The sequence below is a fragment of the Symphodus melops genome, assembly GCF_947650265.1.
Source record: "Symphodus melops genome assembly, chromosome: 15".
Taxonomy (NCBI): domain Eukaryota; kingdom Metazoa; phylum Chordata; class Actinopteri; order Labriformes; family Labridae; genus Symphodus; species Symphodus melops.
This window is the reverse complement of record NC_136705.1, coordinates 20,525,367-20,547,608: the sequence shown is the minus strand read 5'-3', so window position 1 is coordinate 20,547,608 and position 22,242 is coordinate 20,525,367. Positions and strand designations below refer to the sequence as shown.

General features: G+C 40.0%; 1 protein-coding gene across 2 annotated transcripts in view; it reads left to right on the top strand.

Moving 5' to 3' along the window:
* The first annotated feature begins 1,732 nt into the window (after positions 1 to 1,732).
* LOC306836053 (zinc finger matrin-type protein 4) overlaps positions 1,733 to 22,242 on the top strand; it is a 55,937-nt gene continuing 35,427 nt past the window's right edge. The window contains exons 1-3 of one of the 2 annotated variants that reach the window (XM_079362956.1): positions 1,733 to 2,335; positions 18,285 to 18,401; positions 21,848 to 21,940. In XM_079362956.1, the coding sequence (XP_079219082.1) occupies positions 18,291 to 18,401; positions 21,848 to 21,940 (204 nt within the window). In that variant the 5' untranslated portion in view covers positions 1,733 to 2,335; positions 18,285 to 18,290. The remainder of the gene's footprint in view (positions 2,336 to 18,284; positions 18,402 to 21,847; positions 21,941 to 22,242) is intronic. The other variant, XM_079362957.1, reaches the window with a different exon arrangement.

Here is a 22,242-nt window from a genome sequence, read left to right as displayed (position 1 = left end):
TCCTCATTGACTAGGGTTAGGATGACCAAACTTTTGAAACCTTAGGCAAAATTAATCTTATGTGAAAGAGTAAAAAACTGCAGTTCCTCAAGTTCCACTGGAGGCTAACTCCAAAAGCCAAAGAATCCTGAAACGAAAGTATGTCAAGATCCCAATATTTCCATTTTTACAGCTAATAAACAAAAACAACCTGGTCCTAAAAAAGCATTATCCATAACCCATTGCTGTATTGAATAGGTGTCATTGTTGGCTCATGTTGAGCAGCTTTCGAGAAAGACATCTAACGAAAGTTGTATCAGGTAAGAACAGAATTAAATAAATAAATTCAGCTCACGCCAAAAGTTGAAGTTGCTCTACAATCGGCAGCAAACACTGGCAGTCCTAAAAATCCAGTGTATTACTGTTCCTTGTCAGTTGACATTCTTTGGCTTCTTACAACACCGTCTGACTGCTTGTCAACATGCACTGACTATTTGTTGCAGCACTGTCATAAAACTGTCCGACTGCACTCAGAGCCCTTTGGTGGGCGCCAAAGTGCACCACACGGAATTCCTGTATTACATATGTATTATTATTACGAGTTAAGAGTTTTTTCCAACTCAGAAGGCTGTCGAAGGTTAAATCTTGTCAATCTCGCTCTGTGTTCGAAACATGATTTTACAACATCTCTTCTGGAGTACAGTAATTCTCTCTATATGGGAGTTAGTCAGACCTCCATATCTCGCCTGCAGTTAGTTCAGAATGCCACCGCCCGTTTGCTCACAGGTTCAAGAAAACATGATCATATTAGCCCTGTCTTGTCCTCCCTCCATTGGCTTCCAGTGCAATATAGAATTGATTTCAAAATGTTGCTGTATACTTTTAAGTGCCTAAATGGTTTAGCACCAGTGTACCTGTCAAGTTTACTGGAACCCTATGTTCCTTCAAGGTCACTTAGATCATCCGACCAGCTTCTCCTCTCAGTCCCCAAAACCAGGCGGAAGCTCAGAGGCAGCCGGACCTTTGCTGTGGCAGCCCCTAGGCTCTGGAACAATCTGCCCCTGAGTATAAGACAAGCTCCTACCCTTCAGGTCTTTAAGACACACCTCAAATCTGATTTATACACTCTGGCTTTCCCAACAGTTTCATGATGAGTATTGGATATTTTGTGGCTTTGTATCTTGTATGATTGATCTTGGACGATTGTTGTATTTGTATATTGTAAAGCACTTTGGCACAATGTTGGTTATATTTAAAGTGCTATATAAATAAATGTGGTATGGTATGGTATTATGTGTTAAGGGAACAATATGTGAGGCCTGACACCCCCCACAAGAGGTTTAATCAATGAAAAAACACAGACTCACATCCCCACCATGGTCAAATCAATTGTTATAGGCCTATGCGATAAATAAGCAATAAAAAGTTTGAATAGAGAAAAGCTGCTTAAAATAGTATATTTTGTGCAGCTCAATAATATTTAGTGTTTTTTTTAACTTTGTTTTTAAATGTTCCAGCAGTCACATTTCCTACCCATGATATTAAACCACATTATCTGCACACAGTAATCAAGAACAAGAGGGACAACATTGAAAGCCATTCAGTTTGACAGGTTGATTGGTTCACACCTGAGACGCACAAACAATTGATAAGCCTGCCACATTTGCTAGAGACAAAACACCAATCTCATGATAATGAGATGCTGGGTAATTCGCGCGCTCTTTCAGTCTCAGTTCATTTTTATGTAAGACGATATTCATGTGGGTGCACCGTGCGGAGACCTACTCACTCGACCAGAGCTCCCACTCACTCACTCACTCTCTCTCTCTCTCGGCAGACCTCGCGCTCACTGTTCACTATCTCACACACGTTGGTGAGCCGAGAGCGCTTTCTGTCTTTCATTCATCCCAGTGAAGGCTGCTCCCACTTTCTTCGTCCTCTTCATCGTCTCTCACCCTGCCCCTCCTCTTCCTCCCTCGCACTGGGATAGCTCACTTTCTTTTTTGTTTTTCCCTCCGCGGTGCCTTTCTGTCGGAGTAGTAGTGGATGATATCAACAGAGCAGCGTTTCTTCTTTCCTCCGTACGATACTACGGGCTCCCGAGGACACGCGCATCACGACAGAGAGCAACGCGAGGGACTTCTGTTTTTATTCTTTATTTATTTATTTTAGAGAGGACGACGTGATTTGTTGCAAGAAACACAGAATATCTTTACTGAAGAGCAGCGCTGCCACGGAAGCGCCACTTGCAAAGACTGCTGTTATATTTGAGGGATTTTAAAGGACGTTAAAGGATTACAGGCAATTGGCGGATGGTTGACGGTCTCGTGAAGAGGAGTCACTGCCTCTGCGCAAGGTGAGTGATGGACTGGGAAATACTGACTAGACAGTTTGTTCAACAGATGATTTACAGACCAGTATGCTATCGACCTCGTTATTTGATGGTCTGTTTCAAGCAGACGAGCCTACCAAAAGTTTTGGCACCTTAAAATCAATATGTCCATGGAAACTCCTGCTGGGATGGTGAGCGTCCGAGTTTGTAGTAGAACATCTGCAAACTTTGTGGTATTTGTTTTTAATCTCGACATAAACCAAGGACATGGTGTTGCTCTATTTCATTATAGGCTATGCAGCATCTGCTGCTGCATGATATTGTAGTTTATTCTGTAATGTTTAATTAAGTCTTTGGCGTTTCCTGGATCAACTTCTTAACAAAGCACAGCTTTAGTTTAATACCTGTGTTTGTAGACTGCATTTGGATTGCACCATAAGGTTTTCTATAACTGTAAGGCTGCAAACCAATGGGCATTACATCTGGATTGTATTCTCGAGGTATCGCCTAGTTGCTCTCCTAGGTCTTTAACATGTAAGAAAAAAAAGTAAAGAATGACAGTACATCAGAGATAGAGTTGAACTCTGCAAAATGCAGAGATGTTTACTTCACATTCAACCAGAGATGGACAAAAGCAGCTCACCTTTACATTGGAAAATGTCACCCTAGAGAATAGTTGGTGTCTACCTAAAGATTCACTTAAATAGTTAAATCATTATCAAAGTAGTTGCAGGTTCATTTTCTGGCTATCCACTCGACTCATAATGCACTCATCATTTCAGCTGTAGAATGGTTTGAATTAATTTTAATAAAAAACCTGGCAACTTGCTCAAGTTGGAATTAAACAGGAATTTTCCACATGATTTAGAAACTTTTCACAGCATAGCAAACCCTGAGCTCTGTGCCTTCCCCATAATGACTCTTAGTGAAATGTGAAAATGAGACACGTCAGATATAATATGGATTAGTGCTGATACTTGCTGCATCCAGTTACACTGGGAGCTATCTATCTCACTGAGAGCCCTCTAAATGCAACTATTTGTCACTCTGGGATAAATGTCCTGTCAGCGTCATACTGGGCGTCTGAGGCAGGATGAACCAGCTTATATGGCCTTTACACAGTGCCTGCCTGCCTGTCATCAGGACAGATACATATACACATTTTTAAAGTACAGGATATCCCCAAATATCAAACATCGCTCACTCAGACACATTGTAATGAGGTTATAGTAAAAGAATTCCAAGTTACTCATGTCATCACACATCAGTCCTCCGAAAAAGAACATTTTACCCCAAGCAGCACTCTCTGCAGTTTTCACTCTGCTCTCTTATTTCCACTGAGTCGCACCAGGTATTTTTCCAACATGTAGCCCCACAGCAACCTGAGGCGAGCTGTGGCTTCATGCTTACATGCAGATATTGATCAGGACACGCTGACTCCTACTGTACTTCAGGTCACTGCAGCACGCAGGACGACATAGCGTCACAGAGCAGAATAGAAAATCAAGCAAATCATCAGCGTCATCTTGTGATTTTAATCGATATAGTTACTCTACCAAATAACAACTTATCATCTGGTCGATATAAAGGCAACATTTAGAGGAGAATTCCCTTAAATATTAACCATGAAAACTACATGACAACAGTTTGAACTACAGCTGGAATGAATGGATCTTTAATTAAATTGGTAACAAAGAGGATAGTAATCCTTCATTCTTTGGATTTCTTTCAGTTCTTATTTAGTTCTTTTTGATCCTTCTATGTCGTATCTTCCCATCATTGTGAAACAGATTTCACCAAGCGTTGGGGTGGTCACTCACAACTGATGATGTGTTTTTAAACTAGTTATCCAATTATGAGTGTGGTTATATATATAGATAGATAACCAAAGAAATAATAAACCCAATTTTCAATTAGCCTGTTCTGTATCACACAAGATGACAAAAGCGAGGAAAAACCTTCAGGAGGCTGAAACCTGCACGCTTGCTGCGATCTATGACATTACAACTAATATACGCAATAATCAAAACCATGGCTGAATAAATACACTTCTTTGTATAACATATTTAATTGACACACTAAAGATTTTTCATAGTTCTATCTTCTCTAACTTTCATTAAAACAGTGAGGAAAACACACATCTAACAGCTTGTATTAAAGTCAACACACTGCATTTTACTTCTGTATGTCACTCGAGGTGAAGATACCAAGAGAAGCAAAAAAGTCTTTTTATTTAGCAAGTTAATTAGCATGTTCATACTGTGGAACATATGCAGTGACGCTCTGAGCCATTCGATGTACGGCAGCCCATTTGATTCCCTCTCTCTCTCTCTCTCTCTCTCTCTCTCTCTCTGTCTGTACGTCTCTCATGAGGTGCTGAACTGAATCAGGGGGAGAATCTGATTAACCGACTGGCATAATTTACACAGTCCTGGAGGAATAAACAGAGGAAATGTAGTCTTGAAAAGTGCCCGCATTGCCTCCATACATACAAATAGAGCATATGCACACTCGCACACAAACACTGATAAACACACACACATAAATGCAGTCCGAGGGCAATAATTGAGGCAGTGCTGCTCTTTAAAGCGGCTGCAGCTTCCGCTCTTTTTTTAATAGGACAAGGATTGATTGAGGGAGTGCGTGCGTGAGTGTGTGTGCATGTTAGCGGTCACAGGCGAACAACTGCTCCACTTTCTTTAAGATTGATAAAGCATCGTGTGTAGGTGTTCGTCTGGATATATACGTGCGTGCACTTTCCTACAGGAGTGCTCCATAGCAACAGGCAGCTTATCCTCTTCGAATATCTTTTTCTCACACAACGCATGCTGTGACCTTTTCTGCTGACTGTGTGCATGCAAGTTTTCTTTGCACGAGTGCATCATGTGTGTTCATGTGCATTGCTGTGTGGGCCATTTGACCTTTCTGAGTGTGCACTCATTAATAGCTGCACAATAAGTATAATGAAAGGCTCCGCTGTGCAGGTATTCATGATAAAGATATTGAGTCTGTCTCGCTCACAGCAGTATCATTGCCGCGCCAAACGAGCGCTGTTTGTGCCTCTTTTTTTCTTCTTCTTACAAACAAAGCAGATATCATCACAATTGCAACGTATTGATGATGATTTTGCATGCTTTGAACAAGTGGCATTATCATTTTTACACTGTTTTATGTTTCTCTTCTGCAGGAACAAGAGAGACATCTAATATATATCTTGACATGGTTGTCTTGTTACGTTAATATCAGTGTTAGACTAATAACTGGTTGCATATTTCATATCCGGGAAAAGCAGACAGAGCTCTTTAGAAATCAATTTTCTTTTGCTCCATCACCGCGTTTGGAAACTGGCCCGCTGCCAGATAGGGAGGCACTGAGGGAAGGCGAGGGGGGATATTGTGGGTGCATCAGTGAGCGAGGGAAGAAAACTATGCTTATCAGATGCTGAATTTATTCTTCTGTGGCTTTTTGAATTTGTCTAAATAAGTCATATGCTTTCTTCAGACTTCATAGACATTCTCTCATGCACACTCGCACTGACGAATAGATACACGTAGAAGAAGCACAGGCCCATTGTCACAGCGCTCCTATTTATGCAGGATAGGTGCTGCAAGGTCATGCCCTATTTAATCCGTGCCAGTGTGTTTATGAGTCTGTGATCTGTAACACAGCATGAGCTCAAACATATCAATAGCATGCTCCTTCGTGTACATTGTTCGGTCATGATTTACACAGCACAGTATGACGCTTGTATGCTTGCATGCTATCTCTGTGGATGGGGGTAGTGTTTGCATGTGGAGACTTTATAACAAATTGCTTACAGCTCTATAGTAAAGTCAGTGCATTGTGTTTAAAGTGCGGCTTGCTTCAGTCACTGGCTTTACTTTGACATATTTCTGGGAGAGAACATAAACAATGGCGGCCTTCTCATTTTACATTCCTCAAAATTCAACCCCATATTTAGGAAACATATTATTCTCTGTGACTCAAATGGCAAAGAAGGCAGGGTTCAAGGGGACTTTAACAGGCAGTTATTTGTAGGTTGGTGTGTGGATAAACACTATCATTTGCAACTGAATCCTCTTTGATTCGAAGGTTTTAGCTGTGAGTCATTTCTTTTTTGTATCTCTTTTGATCTGTCTAGATTTACCTCACGCTTAATCTAAAATTGTTCAAAGACTTCTCTTTTTGGTTTATTTTTGACGTGGACTTTATTTCTCTTGGCTTGATCATTGGTCTGTTGATTTGCCGTGATCGATGCCATTGATCACTCCTCCGTTCTTGTGGCTCGATCTTGCCGGAAGCGCTGGGCTCCAACACACTCTTAAAGGCAGGACAAGCTGTAATAGTTGTACCCAAAAGCTACAATCAATATTTTCAATGTTACAACATTCAGAAAACAGATAGTCACACACTGAAGAAAAGGGGATCACTGTGTGATTGTTAAAGCTCCTAAAGTTTTCTTCCTCTCTATTGCAAATGGATCTTTTTAACCTGACCTTGATGTTTATAATTACTGTGGCACAGTTACACAGAAGAATATGCAGCTGACCATTCATACAGCAGATATCAAGGTTGTGTTTTTAAGCTGTCATAAAAATTCTGCTGTGGTAAATAAAGTCCTCCACACCTGCAGAGACACACACACACAAGGAGGCATTAATAAGCTGTGATTTTTTCCTCTGGCTTATTGTGTGGATCCCTGCAGGCGTGACAACCTTCATTTACTCGAGCAAACATTCACACACACCGACAGTGAGCTAAACACAGGCACACATATAAAGTAGAAGCCCTTGTGATTGACAGTTGATCCTACAAGGGTATTTGTGTTCATGTCCCCTAAGGACCAAAATACATCATCGAGTCTCAGCTGTATTGTACTGAAACTATAAATACACCTGCTTTATAGTCAAACAACACATCTTTTGAGTCTTTTGTGAAACCAAACAAAAAGCTTATTTTTCTAATTATTTAGAAATGAGCTGTCAAATTACGAGTTTGCTGTTTGCAGTCACGTTTGCTTCATCGTGGGAACACAGACGGTCAGAGTGGATTGAGAGATTTGGTGAGAGCAAAGTCATTACGAGGCATTATTTGGCTCGTGTTCCTTCAGTTGTTACCCTTATTGCAATTTTATGCCTGATTTCTTTTACAGTTTTTTTTTCTTTCATATGCATTCTTTTTTATGTCTCACTCCAGCTTAGTCTCTGAGGTAATGTATGTCTTTTGTGTTTTGGTACATGTTGCCTCATGGGAAATTTGTTTGCTTCCTTCTCAGTTTTGCTATTAAGCATAATGTTCTTTGAAATTTAGTATATTATTATTAATGTGCGAGTCTTTGTTTGGATTTAGGAAATTGCTTTGGTAAAAATACTGAATCATTATTATAATATTCCTTCCTTTCTCTGATCCTACTTTCACTTTTTACTCTCGCTATCAAAGAGAGTCCACGTGTGTGAGGTTGTGTGCATTACAATGAGACTAAATTATGTTCCCCACCAAAAAAGACTCTCTGAAGCTTTTGTGATCTGTGTAATACCTTTTCAAAGAGAGCCTTTCTTATAAATCAAACCATTTTCCTTCTTTCTTTCTTTCTTTCTTGGATCTTGAAATCATGCTTGATCACGTCACTGCCGTCTCAAATCTAAAACCACTTGGTCCTGAATTTTTCAGATCAACAACCAAGACAAGTGTTCACTTCACTCTGAAGCAAGAGAAGTTGAAACTTCTTCCACATGTTCTGGTCCTATTTAGTAAAACTTCACTGGCTCAATGTGCCAAAGTATTAAAAAAAGAGCAATTAGTTGCTAATGGAAGAGATAGACCCCTACAGTTTTGTTGCCATCCCGCCTGGCATCCCCCATATGTTAAAGTAATATAACAACAGCTCAAACTTCAGGCAGCTTTTTGTCTCCCCCCATTAACTCAGTTTGCCTAAGAGTCTTACTGAATGTACACACACACACACACACACACACACACACACACACACACACACACACACACACACACACACACACACACACACACACACACACACACACACACACACACACACACACACACACACACACACACACACACACACACACACACACACACACACACACACACACACACACACACACACACACACACACACACACACACACACACACACACACACACACACACACACACACACACACACACACACACACACACACACACACAGAGATAGGCACAGGGAGCTGGAGATGTGCTCGGTTAAACTGAGAAAACCTAACTTTGCCCGGGATAATAGTCTTCATTTACCCTTGAATGAATCCATATTGTGACCTAAAGCGGTAGATCTGCTATTAACACCATTAACACGTAATGGTCCAAGAAGTGAGATTCCCAGAGATAAAAGTACTGAAGTACCCTCATGAATAAAGAGGTCTAAAAGAGGAAGAGGGGTTATAAAATCTAAAGGCAGCAGTATGGAGGGACAGCGTTTTCTGTCTTATTTTTACCTAAACAAAGAACCAGGAAGAAATTGGTGTCGATTAGATCTCGATTAGACATAGCTACCTGATTAAATACAAGAAATTCCATCAATAATAATTGTATTGTCGGTAACCTAATTCACAGTGTCCCCGGTAAATATGACTAGAATGGAACAAAAAAGTTTTGTTTTTCCATTAAAAGATATTTAGAGGATGTTGTAGGCTCTGCAGATACTAATGGATCTTGTGAATCAATAAAACACTGACTTTATTCGTCCCTGAGGGCATTAGGTGCAGGTGCGGCAGCAGGAAAAGTCTATAACCATGTTGCCAACACTGTGAGGCAGTACTTGAGGCAATAATGCTTCAAAGAAATTGCAAACAAAGCATGCTAATATGCTTACATTGACATTGCTAACATGCTACCATTTAGCAGGTATGCCTGCTATTGTTGGACTTTGGTAAATGGGTTTTAGCTATGAGTTTTGCAGATACTTGGTGTTTAATGAAAGATTTGACCTAAAGGTGGTGCTAGACTTAAGTCAGAAGATCAGTATATGATGTTGATCCCACTCAGAGCGCTATCAGTTAAGCCAGCATGAGAGAGACAGTGGGTCATAAAAGTTATCATGGCTCATCTCTAGGCAGGGATACTAACAGTAATCAGTTTATGTTGCTGTTTGTGAATGTGTAAAGGGACCATTCAAGTAAATCCATGCAACACATTACAGCACATACAGCTTTAATAAGAAATACACAAAACAAAAAAAAATAAAGAATACAAAATATATGGGGCTAGTCTGTTATGCCCTGCTAAGTGCTAAAGCTAACTCTTCAACTCAGTAGAATGCCAAAGGGAGCAACAAGAAATTCAGCCAGTCTAACAGATGACTGTAGTAGATCTTCAAGTGTGTACTCATTCATAATAGACTTTGAATCATGACTCCAGTCATTTTGAATCAAAAATAGATTCTGAATCGAATCCTGAACCCAAGAATCAAAATCGAATTGTGAGACACAAAGATTCCCAACCCGAGTGGCACCACACTGCTGGCATGAGAACTGACCCTCACCTCACATCACATGTTTTCTGCACTACACTCGTCTGGTGGTATTATCTGAAATAAAGAAAAGCAGGCCCTTCCTTTTTGTTGTTAAGCTTTATTTATTCAGTAAGTTTCATTAAGATCTGGATCTCTTCTGAAAGGTAAAGCCAAGAAAGAACACGTACACCTTTCACAAATATTAGATAAAAAGAATATCTGGAAGTATCCCCAAGAGGAATGACTGTCTCCAACTTCAAGTTGCATTGCAATTTATTCAAGAAGGGAGGTGAATAATACAGTAGCTTATCTGCTCTTCTTTTGCAAGAGTAGATAAGTCTAGCCTACACCATCCCTCATGAGTAATCCCTGCCCTCGAGGCTGCGTTTCCACCACTGGGAGAGAAAGGAGGGAGGACAAGGAGGGGAAAGGGAGGCAAAGAGAAAGAACAGAATAATACGAATATGTGACCGTCCATATCAAGGGGACGTACATATAACCGAGAGGTGATTTATGTTCAAAACAGGATCTGGGGCAGAACAAGCTGCGAGTTTTGGGAGAGAAAGACATTAATACAAAGGCATACATAGACCCGAGGGGAAGAAAGGGTTAACCTTTTACTGACCTTGGCATGTACTCTTCTGTATCTCCAGTTCCTACTCTTGTCTTCATCCAGGACCATTTAACCTGAAATGATCAATGGGGAAAAAGACAGGAGCTCTAATTACATATTTGCATTACTCATTTATGATCTTTAGCTCCTAGTTTTATATTCCAAGGCGAGAGTTGTGTGTCTGTAGCCCGGCTGTGTTTCAGTGTGTGTATGTTTGCAGTTTGCAGCGTTGAGCTAGAAAAGAAAGTACAAAGCAAGACCCTGCAGTGAAAACAGTATGAATGTAAATTTGGCTTCACTCCCTCAGTCTAGTACCTTTGATTGGTAATGTACAAAGGGTTGTTAATCTCGGAGCAAGAGAGCGAATGCGAAAGGAAGACAGCGTTCACAAAGATAACATTACCAAGAGGAGAAACAAAAAAACTGTAATGTGGAACATCAAAGTGACACGGGTGAGTCCCTTTGCGATATAGGGTTCCATATTATTACCCCCGCAACCTTTTCTCTTGTTATTCCCACCTGGGACTCATTAGGAAGGTCATTGGCTCACAGGCTGGTGTCAATATTTCATCATCTGAATGCATAATTTGACAGCTAAATCAGAGCAGCTAGTTATTCCAAATCAGGAAGGAAGTATAGAATATGTGAGTGCTGAAAAGGAAGAGGGGAACAGGCTGTCCACTTCAGAGTGGTTAACCTCCTCATGGAGGAGAAACGGAGAGATTGAGGAGGGAACGAATGTAAAAGATCTGCTCCCTCTACCACCTGCTGTTCTATCTCACTGTAGCCCTCAGTGTCTCCCTCTCACTCACTCACTCGCTTGTTCTCTCATATCCTTTGCCAAATGTGATACTGTCTTACACTAGTTCATCTTAAGTACATATTTTATCCATTTAGGTGCGTTTGCAGGTCACAAGAGATCGAAGGATGTATTTTTAATAGAAGAAATGTCTCTTAAGCTCCCTAACAGGCTAAATATTATGCTATATCTCTGTCAGTACAATAGGGCTCTCACTTAGCACAGCACTATTTAGTAGCAAATAATATCACAAACTAATTAATATTCCAAGCCCGGGCGACAGAAAACAGCTTAAGTGGTTGCACTTACATCATAAAAGAACAAAAATTCACGTCCAATCCAATGCCAGCTTTTAAATGAACGGTGGGCCAGAGGCTGAGATTTGAGGGAGGGCTCAGAGTTCATATCCGTGTTAAATACTTGATGTGGTCTTAAAAGGAATTCCCCGGAAGGTTCATTCTGTCTGCAAGTGCCTCAGGCTTTCATGCTCTCACTAAGACTCATCAAGCTGTAGCGATTCTGTTTCTAATTGAGGTTAGAGATTTTACTCATTATTATTTAGAGCTTCAGTTTGTGATACTTATCTGTGACCTCACTTAAACTTCGAAAACTTTCATGATCTTGTTTTTTTCCAGCTCACTAACACTGCATCCTTTAGGCGCCTGAAATGTTCACTTCAAAATCTTCAACCTGAAAGATAAAGAATGTGGAATTGAATGCTAGTGTTTACATTAAAATATCTAACCTAAATTAAAAATGGAGTGACCCCATGTTATAAATTTTTTTAGTTGAGTACTTATATGAATTCCAACATTTTCGAAAGTTGTCAAAGCCAGAGAAATCTGTAATTTTGTAGTTGTAATAGGACATGTCATGTAGGCGGCCGCCATGATGAGCCGCCGTGACAGAAATATTGATCTTTGTCAAGGAAACACCAGATGTTACGTGAAAGACTGCTGCACAAGCTAGGTGTACCTGCTACTGACAGCTGCCGTTCTGCCGTGCTGTATGTGCAGCTGTGATAAGAACATGATGTAAATTATAGCCAGATACCAAGTCAGTCAGGTCGGTTTCACCCGTTCGTATCGATTCAACACGAAGTGTTACCCCACGTCATCTTCTGTTATTGTTTTGAGTGAGAGCCCCCTACCGGTGGATTTTAGATACTGTATGTTTAAATATCAAATATCTCAACTAGATTCAAGGGTCAGAAAAAAAAACACCCATATCAATTTGTTTTTCAGCTTGAAAACAACATGAATCAGCTTCAGTTGGACTGTGTGGGAATAGTTTAATTTGATTGACAACCTGGCCACATAGGCAGAAAACCCACCAACTGTCATCTCAGTATGAGTCAATTATTGCAAAATCCTGAATTATGCATTCAAGTATGTCAAATTACCATTTCCTTCTGAACCTACAGCCACATCAAACCTGTGAGAAAAGATATCACAGTGAAGATAAAAGTCTCCCATGTGACATAACCAAAAAAGAATGGTGCCATTAGTTTATAAAGAACACAAATCCTGCTTATATCAGCTCTATTACCAGTTTGTTGTTGCCTTATTCAAAGCTGTGCTGCAGGTGACATCCAATCATATTCATAAAAGGTATACTATAAACATTTTTACGCACCACACATTACTATTTACATCATTTCCCTATGCCCCATTGGCCCTCCTCTTTATGTGCTGTAGTTTTGGGTTGTGTGGACTTGCAAATATTTGACTACTATGCATGTCCTATTTAGGAGATAAGCTCTCCCAGTACACTCACTTTTGCCTCTCTCATACTCTAACATGTTGTGGACAAATTGCATTTTTTATTCAGATATAATCCTCTGTATTCAAACCACCCAGTAAGTTTTTAGTTTGATTTTATTTGAAGGGCAGACGATCGCTGTGACCAAAATGCAAAGCTGTGTTTGGGTAGCTTGGTTTTTTATTACAAGTAGTCTAGCTATTGTGTGTGATGTTTTAAACTATGTTGTGAAGCACTTGTGGCCTTTGTCTTTGAAAGGTGCTACATAAATAAAACTTACTTAATTACTTACTGTGGAAGATGTTTTCATTCATTTTAAAAACAATTTGTTGAGTATTTGCATGCTGCATTCCTTACATCGATCAGAAATCTCACAAGCATAAACCATTATTAATCCCTTCAACTGTGGCAAAAAGGTACAAAAGTTTACTTCTTTTTCAATGACCAGTTCTGACAAATGCCAGCCCAACATCCCAGGCCTATGCCTTTTTGTTAAATCAGTTGTAAAGCACACGTTACATAAATCATGGCAACTAATCAGTTTCTGTTTGTGATTCATCTTCATCTAATGGCTTCCAATCACTATTTATGTGCCTGTGTCATTGTGGCCCCACGTAAAATCACAACAGCAGCCAACAGTTAGGACAAAGACACAGCCAATCTCTAAATTGAAATTTAAATGTGAACACTGAGATTCAAATCGGAAAGAGCAAAGCCCTATTCTGCTAAATCCAACTGTATCATGTTTATACAAAGTCAACTCTCTGGCATAGTTTTCTCTGAATACATTTCTCCTACGGTTGTGGATATATTACTCCAAATGAAAAGCTGGTTTAGAAAATTGCTTCCGGGTCCTCTAATTTTTTCTGACTGCAAACTTGACATCAGCACCCATGCACACGTATCCTCTATATATAAACCCTCTTTACTTGTAAGACACCTCCGTCGTCAAAGATCCCACAGTTTCATATTGTGGCCTCTGTGTGCATCGGAGTGAAAATAAGATGCAAATGATAGTGTTACTCTAGAAGGTTTAACTGTAATGAAGCAAAGGAAAGACGTCTTCTGATTCTAAATTTACCACACGCCTGTTTGAGCTTCATGCTGGTTTGTGTAGTGATGCTCACATTGCCAATAATTTGATTCTTGAAGAACATATTTGACAGTAAGAGTCCGTTGCATACGAAGGGAAAGACGCTGCTCGTACTTTAAGACCTGTGGACCTGTATAACATGAAGATATCACATTCAGTGCTTCAATTATAAACTCCTCAACCTCGTTATTTCTCTTCTTCTCCTTTTCATTATTTTTTCCCCACTATCAGTCTATCCATCTTTTCGCTTCGTTGGGTCTGCCATTCCATTAATCTCGCCAACAGATTGCCTCTATTAATTAGTCGTCTTCTTCTCCCATCTTGCATGTAATAATCAGAGGTAATGGTGATATTAGGACGATAAGGATATTTCATGCAGTCACATTCACTTTTAATTAGGCGAATGGTAAAAAAAGAAGTATATCTTACGCCTGGATGACATTTCGAAAGACAGCACGGTTTTTTTTTTCTGTCCCTAAATGCATGAAGACAAATACTGCAGAAAATATAATGCAACATTTAGTGAAATATACGTTTCATGAAGTCTCAAAGGATGCTTCACATCACAGAGGAAATAATGTGTCCATGCCTCTAGACAAAACAGGTTCCAGCTTGTCATCGGTGACATTTCAGAATGAATATTGTGCCTCACAAACCCATTGTGTGGTTAAAGGAAAATTTATCTGAAATGGCTTTTTATTTCTATGATCGGGTCCCGTTTTATAAATTAAATCAGACAATGGAAGAAGTGTCGGTGCAGCATGTCTGCGGTTAATTGGAAGGTCCAGGGTGCACTAAACAGACAAGGAAAACAGACAGGGGTAATTACCAGCAGTGTGTGCGCCCACATGTGTGAGTGTGTGTGTATGTTGTGCAAACGTATCGGCCGAGGGTAATTACACTACACCAGACTTGAAATAAAGACCATCAATTCTTGTCGCTTCTTGCCCCTGCTGACACTTGCAGAACATTTTGTCTGATCTCATCACTAATGTTGTGATTCCCGGGACGCCCATGCAGGACTAAAGGTCAGAGTCTTTCAGTGTAACTGGAGCTGACCTCTGCAGCATCCATGGATCCAGCACTGTGAAGCACTTTGCCCCTTTAAAGCACTCTGTACTGTCGCTTCCTCGGGGAAGGGAGCTTATCCAGTTTAATGGTTGATGTTCCTGAACCATTCCCGACAGACCCGTTACTCACCCTAACCCTGTCTGAGCTGCGCCTACAGCACTCATATAATGAAGAGGATAGAAAATTGAACACAAGACCACAGGGCTCATCATTAAACCATTTTCTATTATCAGTCGAGAAGCGAGAGAAAACTCTGCTGCCTGGTTGTTAAGAACCCACAGTGGGATGCACAGGTCTCTATGGTTTTACTGGTTAGGCAATCACAGCAAAGATAAGGTTTAAAGACATGCTTTCTCACCAGGGAATCTTGCTGGAGACCTTTTAAAAGATTATCTCAAAGACTCTTATCCTGACAAAGTTTCTCTTCGCCCCTCTGTTCACTTAACAGCTTTACTCTTTGCTGCCAGGTTCGAGAAAGTTGATGTACAGAATTGGAATACTGGGTTTCTGGTCTCTTTCTTTCTTTGCAAAGTTGAATTTCATGAATGACATCTTTAAGTGTAGGTTGAAAAGACATGTATGTGATTTTTATTCTCTATATTTCCCCTGTTCTTAAGTCATGGGTGCAGCTAAAACTTCAAGCTTTAGAGTATTCTGGACCAAAACTCAGTAATGAGAAAGTTTCAAGCTGTATGCTCGGAGCTTACTTCAGCTCAAAGCTCCCAATGGCCTGTCGGAAAGTGTAAGAAAATGGATTTAAACTGTAACGGTATAATTTTATTTTTTCTTAACTGGTCTAATTCATCATGTCTGTTTGTTCTTGGGAGGAAGAGAACTCCATGTACTGAAGGAATCTTCACCTAAAAAGAAACAACAAAAAAAAAGATTGACTCTAAGGCTGCAGTACTCTAAAAGCGTTTTTACGTGAGGCACGATTATTTCATTCCCCTCTCCCCTGTAAGTCTGCTTTCACATTTGGGATTAAGCCAATACAGTCTGCATGAGTGCAGTCTAATACAGTCGGTGTCGGAAATGTGAACCAAGTATTTGCATTGGGCCCAGACCATGAACGAAGAAAAAGCAACCATGGCAACCACTCGCTTCATCAACTGGGCGATACTTGTTTATGTCTTGTGTGGAACATCAAACAGCCAATTTTCCTTCAGCTTATCACGGCACTGTTCAGTCGTTCTTTTGTAGAAATACACTGACGAATAATTCCATAAATCTCAGAGTTTCTCTGTAGTATTGAGTTGTCCCTGTTTATTTCCTTCGACCCACATTTTAAGCAAGCATTTTACTTTGACGTTTCTCCAGAGAGAGCCTCCTGCAGCCATGTTTGAACAGTCCAATAGTTAAGATGTCATATAGCAGCTCACTTCCTTGTTTGAGCATGGTTGCATTTAATCTTCAAAAGATCATGCTTGAGTAAACATGAATCAAGCCTGAGACCACTTCGTTAAGAGGACTTGGGCACAGTGCCAGAGTCTGGTACGCTTGAGTTCACATTTATCAAATGAACCAAATTTTGGGAACCCACACCCACAACCCACAAGTCAAGTGTACTTGGATCCGGGCCTCGGTCCCTAATGTGAAGCCACCCTTATATACATGATGTCAGTATGAGTAAGGGCAGACCTCCAAGAATAAGAATGTCAAGATTGTAGTCCCTTAAGGAAACATAAATGAGCTTTGTACTGAGAGCTCCAGATACCTTTTCTTTCTTTCACAGTTCCACCAAGCTGCACCAAGATCGTCTCGTTCCTCTTCCTTTTTCTAAAGTTTCATAGTTGTGCACAGCAGAACAAGGAAAAACCTTTAGACAAAGGCAAAAGTATTTAAAACATGCAAGTCTTGATGTCACGACGAGGGACGCCGCTGATATGGCAATGTCCACCCCACCCCACTGTGTGTTGGATGGCACCATAATCAAGATGATAATGTGATAAGTTACCACAGCATAATGTAATCACAAGACAATCACACATGACCTCTGAGGTCTACAAACGAGACCATACAATGAGTGTGATTACAGAGAGAAACTGCTTCTCCACATTTTTACCCAAAATAAAATAAATCTCAGATGAAGATGTCTGAAGATATTTTGTAACGTAAAATGTAAGAAAAGCTAAAACCAAAGTGAATATTCTCACTCTAAATAAGATTTTTTTAAATGTTGAAAATATACTGTGGAACTTTTCTTACATTCTGCTCCACCTATATGTTTAATGAATTAATCCAATACAAACCCCCTCAGGTCAGTAAAATCCTCATCTGCAATATGACACATGACTCTTACAAACACACACATTCAGGAAACATATTTATTTAATTGTATTTAATTTGCAATGAAACTCCAAACAGGTAGTTATCAGGATCCATTAAATCCTAGGTTGACATAAACTGTATGTGGGATTTTGTTATAGCAGTAATGAAGTACCAGCGTAATTATTACACAGCAGCTAGTTAAAGAAGTTGATGCTTTGACTCAAAATATTAACTTGAACATGCTATTATTGATGTACTTATACTTCAGATAAACAATGTACATGTGTTCTAAAAGCGTATAGCACACGTATGAACCAATGTGGTTCTTTGGAACAGCTGATCTCCAGACCTCATTACTACTTGCATGCTCTTGGATGATAAAATGGTTCTCTGTATGAAATGCATTTCAATTTTTGTTTTGAAACAACTTGTGCTTACGTTATGAATAAAAAACATTAAAATACAATGCTTTTGATTCTATCTGAATTTTAAACTCCTTTTGAAAATGATTCCAAAATCAAAAAAAAAATATATATAAATATACTTAACAATTCACTCCAAAGTAAAATGCAGAAACTCGAGCCAGAGCCTGGGGCCATGTTTCCAAGAGTGGAGCCAAAATCATCCATGAGAGAGTGTTCTGACAGAGAGGATCAACATATTTTGGGCTGAACTGTCACTCTGAATATGTCATTCTGAATGAAACTATTCCTAAACTGAGGAGAGATCCATGCATGTCTGTGCACCTCTAACACACACCGTATGGTTCACTGACATTTAACTTTGTCTCGTATGTTAATCATATTCATCATTCCCTCTGTGTGTGTGTGTGTGTGTGTGTGTCTGTGTGTGTTTGTGTAGTCTCAGATGAAGATGAAGTCTGCGGGCGTCGTGGATGGAGGCTTGTTCACAGAGAGCTATTGTAACATCTGCAATGCCCAGCTCATCTCCGAGTCCCAGCGCACCGCTCACTACGAGGTGAGTGTGTCTCTGCTCACACAGGAATACTCGCAAAAAAAAAAAAATGTGTTGCGATCCTCGTCTGCTGCTCTCACAGGCAGTTTCCCGCACTGTGCACTTTGCATCAGCCTTATTTGTACCAATTTGTGCTTGTGCCGTTCAAAACAGCACTCATCCATTATACATAGACTTAATGCAGTATGGTAATACTACTCGCACACAAACACACACTCACTTTATTTTAATGCCGTCTACCTCTCAGCAGACTCACTAGGAGTAATTTAATGAATAGCCATTAAATAATCAGCTGCGTTCGTTATTTAACTAGAATCTTTGTGTGTGTGCGTCTGAGAGCATATGCATGCCTGTTCGGGTGCTCGTGTTGCATTGAGGTCGTCCTTGATTACACGACACAATTGGGATTAACAAGCACACTAATGAGGACAAGTTTCTTATCTGGAGAGAATTAACTTAGAACCACCACAGTGCGTATGTGTCTGCACACACGTGGATCAACTACTTACACATGAAAGGTATCTTTCAAGTCTGACAAAAAAAAACAAAAAAAAACGTACAGCCTTTGAGTATAAGAGAAAAGTGTGCCAGCCGCACGACTTCTGTGTCACCCTTTATAGTGTCTGTAGAGGTCAGTGGATCAAGAAGGCGAGACAGAGGAGTTTCTGTGTTTAAGAATAGCTTTAGAAGTCACAGCAAGGTAAGAAAAAACAAAAAGCTGCTTCTACATTTCTTGCTGAGTGGCAATGGATGACAAAACTCACAGTTAGGATTAGATCACAGGTTTGAATAACAGATCTGATCATTTTGAAGATAACATAAGATAATATTATATATATATCGGTCTATGAATGTTTAAGACACCTGGTTGTCTTTGAGATCTCTCCAGTCTTTTTATAGACTGAGTAGATATGAACTGTCAGTCCATAAACTGAGCAGATATGCCATACAACTTTCTCTCGACAAATATTTTATCACTATTTAAAAAGTATATAAATAGCTTTGTTTATGGAAAGGTTATTCCAAACCTTTAATCTGTACTGGTGTGTAAAATAAAATCTGATTGAGATCACTTCTTTCTCCAGTCCAGAAGGTAGAAGTAATGCACTTGATGCTTTTTGGATGTTCCCCAATCTGTCCGTAGCACCATCAATCTGCTAACACATGTACAGATGATTCATAAACTGGAAAACTACTAGGGAGAAAGGCTATTCCTCAAAGTCTGTTTTCTGCTGCACAGATTAAAAAAAAGTGATCAAACTTTTCAGGGATCAGTGAAAACTTTTCACTTGCACTTACAGCTCCACAGAGAGCCAATACACATGATTCTTCCACAACCCTGTCTGATTTGACACTCAGAAAGAGGAGACATGAATAGTCCATTAGAAAAGGGTGAGCACTAAGGGTCAGCACAGGGTAACCATGGTGACACCAAGCCCTGCTTTTAGACCATATCCCTGAGCCATCAGCCGCATGGCCATTTATACACCTATAAACACAGGCATACTCTCAGACACAAACACACATTCACTGACATAAAGCATTTAGGTTGTCAACAAGTGAGTGGGTATGTGAGGGCGGGTTGGGTGGGGGTCTTGTCTCTGGGGGGAGAGGATCCAATCTAGAGTAGTCAATCTAAGTACTAGAGCAGCAAGTACATTGCCTTGCCAGTCTCCCTCTCTGCTCTTCAGCCTCGACTAACTGAAAGGAGCATTTTATCTGCCGAACTTAAATCCTGGTTAAAATTCAATCAAGCTTAATGTTCCATGATGAATATTATGCAAACTATAAATAAAAAAAACTTTTGATACGGATTGGATCAGATTGTACTGAATGGAATTTCACTGAATCGTTTAATTGAATTCACATTGAATCAGATCGTAGCTTGAGAGAATCGTCTTGTAAAGAACAGATTCACACCCTTGATTAATCCAACTAATATCTGGATTAAACTGTTACATGATTCTCCAAGAGGTATTTAATTTGTATTCTTGGAAATGCACAAATTGAAAGTAAAGTTATTCCAATAATCCAATCAGAACTACATATTCTCTGTGCCTGCTCATACTGTTTATGGCTGCCTACAAAAGTACATCAGCGCTGAAGTCTTGCTGAAACACACCATTACTATTACTGTCCAGCATGTTGTGTGTAAAAAATGATGGTGCTAGAAGTTAAAGTTGATTATCATCAGGAATGAAAGCACCAAGGCACAAAGCGGTGCCAAACAGTTCAAAAGTACGTATGGAAATAGAGTTTGAAGTTGAGATTTTCTGGGGGTGGACTCCCAGACCCCAGCTTAATACGTTTCCCTAGCTGGCAGTAATGCAGCCCACCTGATGCTGCCAATGATTTATTACTGTTTACCAACAGGTTATTGCATTAGATAAAGAAGTAGCTTCTTGGAGCTGACTTGTTGCAGAGTGCCCTGTCCCTTGCCTGAGTAAAAATACCTGACTCTTTATAAACTTTTACCCTCTTACCTCCTTCTTACAACCACAGTCGTGTGTCCCTGCAGTCTGACATTCAACACTGTGTGTCTGGCAGCACATGTGACAGTTAAGATACAGATCAAGCTTTGACACTTGCCTCTGGGAAAATGCACCTACGGTGGCAATTCTAGATAATAATAGAAGTTATATAGAAAGGAGTGAAGGTCAGCGCACACCAATAAAACTGTATGTATATGGAGGAAGATCGCTGTGTCAACAAACATGCATATCTGTCGAAACACACACAGGCTCTAATCTTTACCCTGCAGTGTGCCCAGTGATTTTTATAGCTTTGCATGAAAGCGACAGTTAGCAGCTTAAGAAGGACAACTCAATGTCCTTTTGTATAAACACTTATTGTTTTGTAGCTTAAAGTCTTTACCCTGTAATGCCCAGTGAAAGAGGCAGAGAACAAGTTGATCAGTTTTACAAAGACCGGGTTGGACAGTGAACCACCTTTACCCAAAAGCTTTGAGTGTTAGGTTAGAATTCCTTTAGCTCAGTTTTCAAGCTGCTGATTGCGACAAAAACAATAAATTGGTTGTAAAATGTAAAGACTTTTCCTTGAACCTAAAAGTTACTCTTACAAGTTTGTTTTATTTTTTTTTAAAAACAGGATATTGTTATTTCAAAGAAACTGTAATCTGAACCTTCAAAATAATTAACTCACTTTGACTGTTGCAGTGCTTACACATTAGGTACTGACATTGTCCCTGCACGACCTCCCAAACCACATGTTACTCTTGGCTCTTAGAAAGCACAGACCGGCCCAGGCCATTAGTCACACAGCCGGGGGGCAAAATGTCTGCTAGCATCATCGGCTGAAACCAAGATAAAAGCTGGGAGCCAGTTCCCAAAGTGACAGGTGACTGTCAGAGATTTATGAATCAAATGATGAAATAAAATCTGGTTCAAAGACTAACACGTTGACTCTCTGAATGTCTCTCTTTCTCTCAGAGTAAGAAACATGCCAACAAGGTACGTCTGTTCTACATGCTTCACCCTGAAGATGGAGGACCTCCTTCCAAGAGGCTGAGGCCAGATAACCCAGTATGATTTTACCGAGTGTGTGTTTCTGTGTCTGTGCTGCATTTCAAACTTTGATTACGAGCTTTTCTCACCTCAAATCACTTCAATCTTAACAGCTTTTAAGATGAACTGATGTTCTAGGGCACTAAACAAACTGTGGACCATTCATTTGCATGCTGAAATGTTCATATTTGCAGCATGCTTGATGTGTGTAGAAAACAAAAAACCTCAGTCTCATCCCATACTAAGCTTGTCCACTCTCAGGCTTGGCCACTGCAGCCAAATGCTCCTGGGAATATCCGTTTGATCTGTTGTGTATCGTT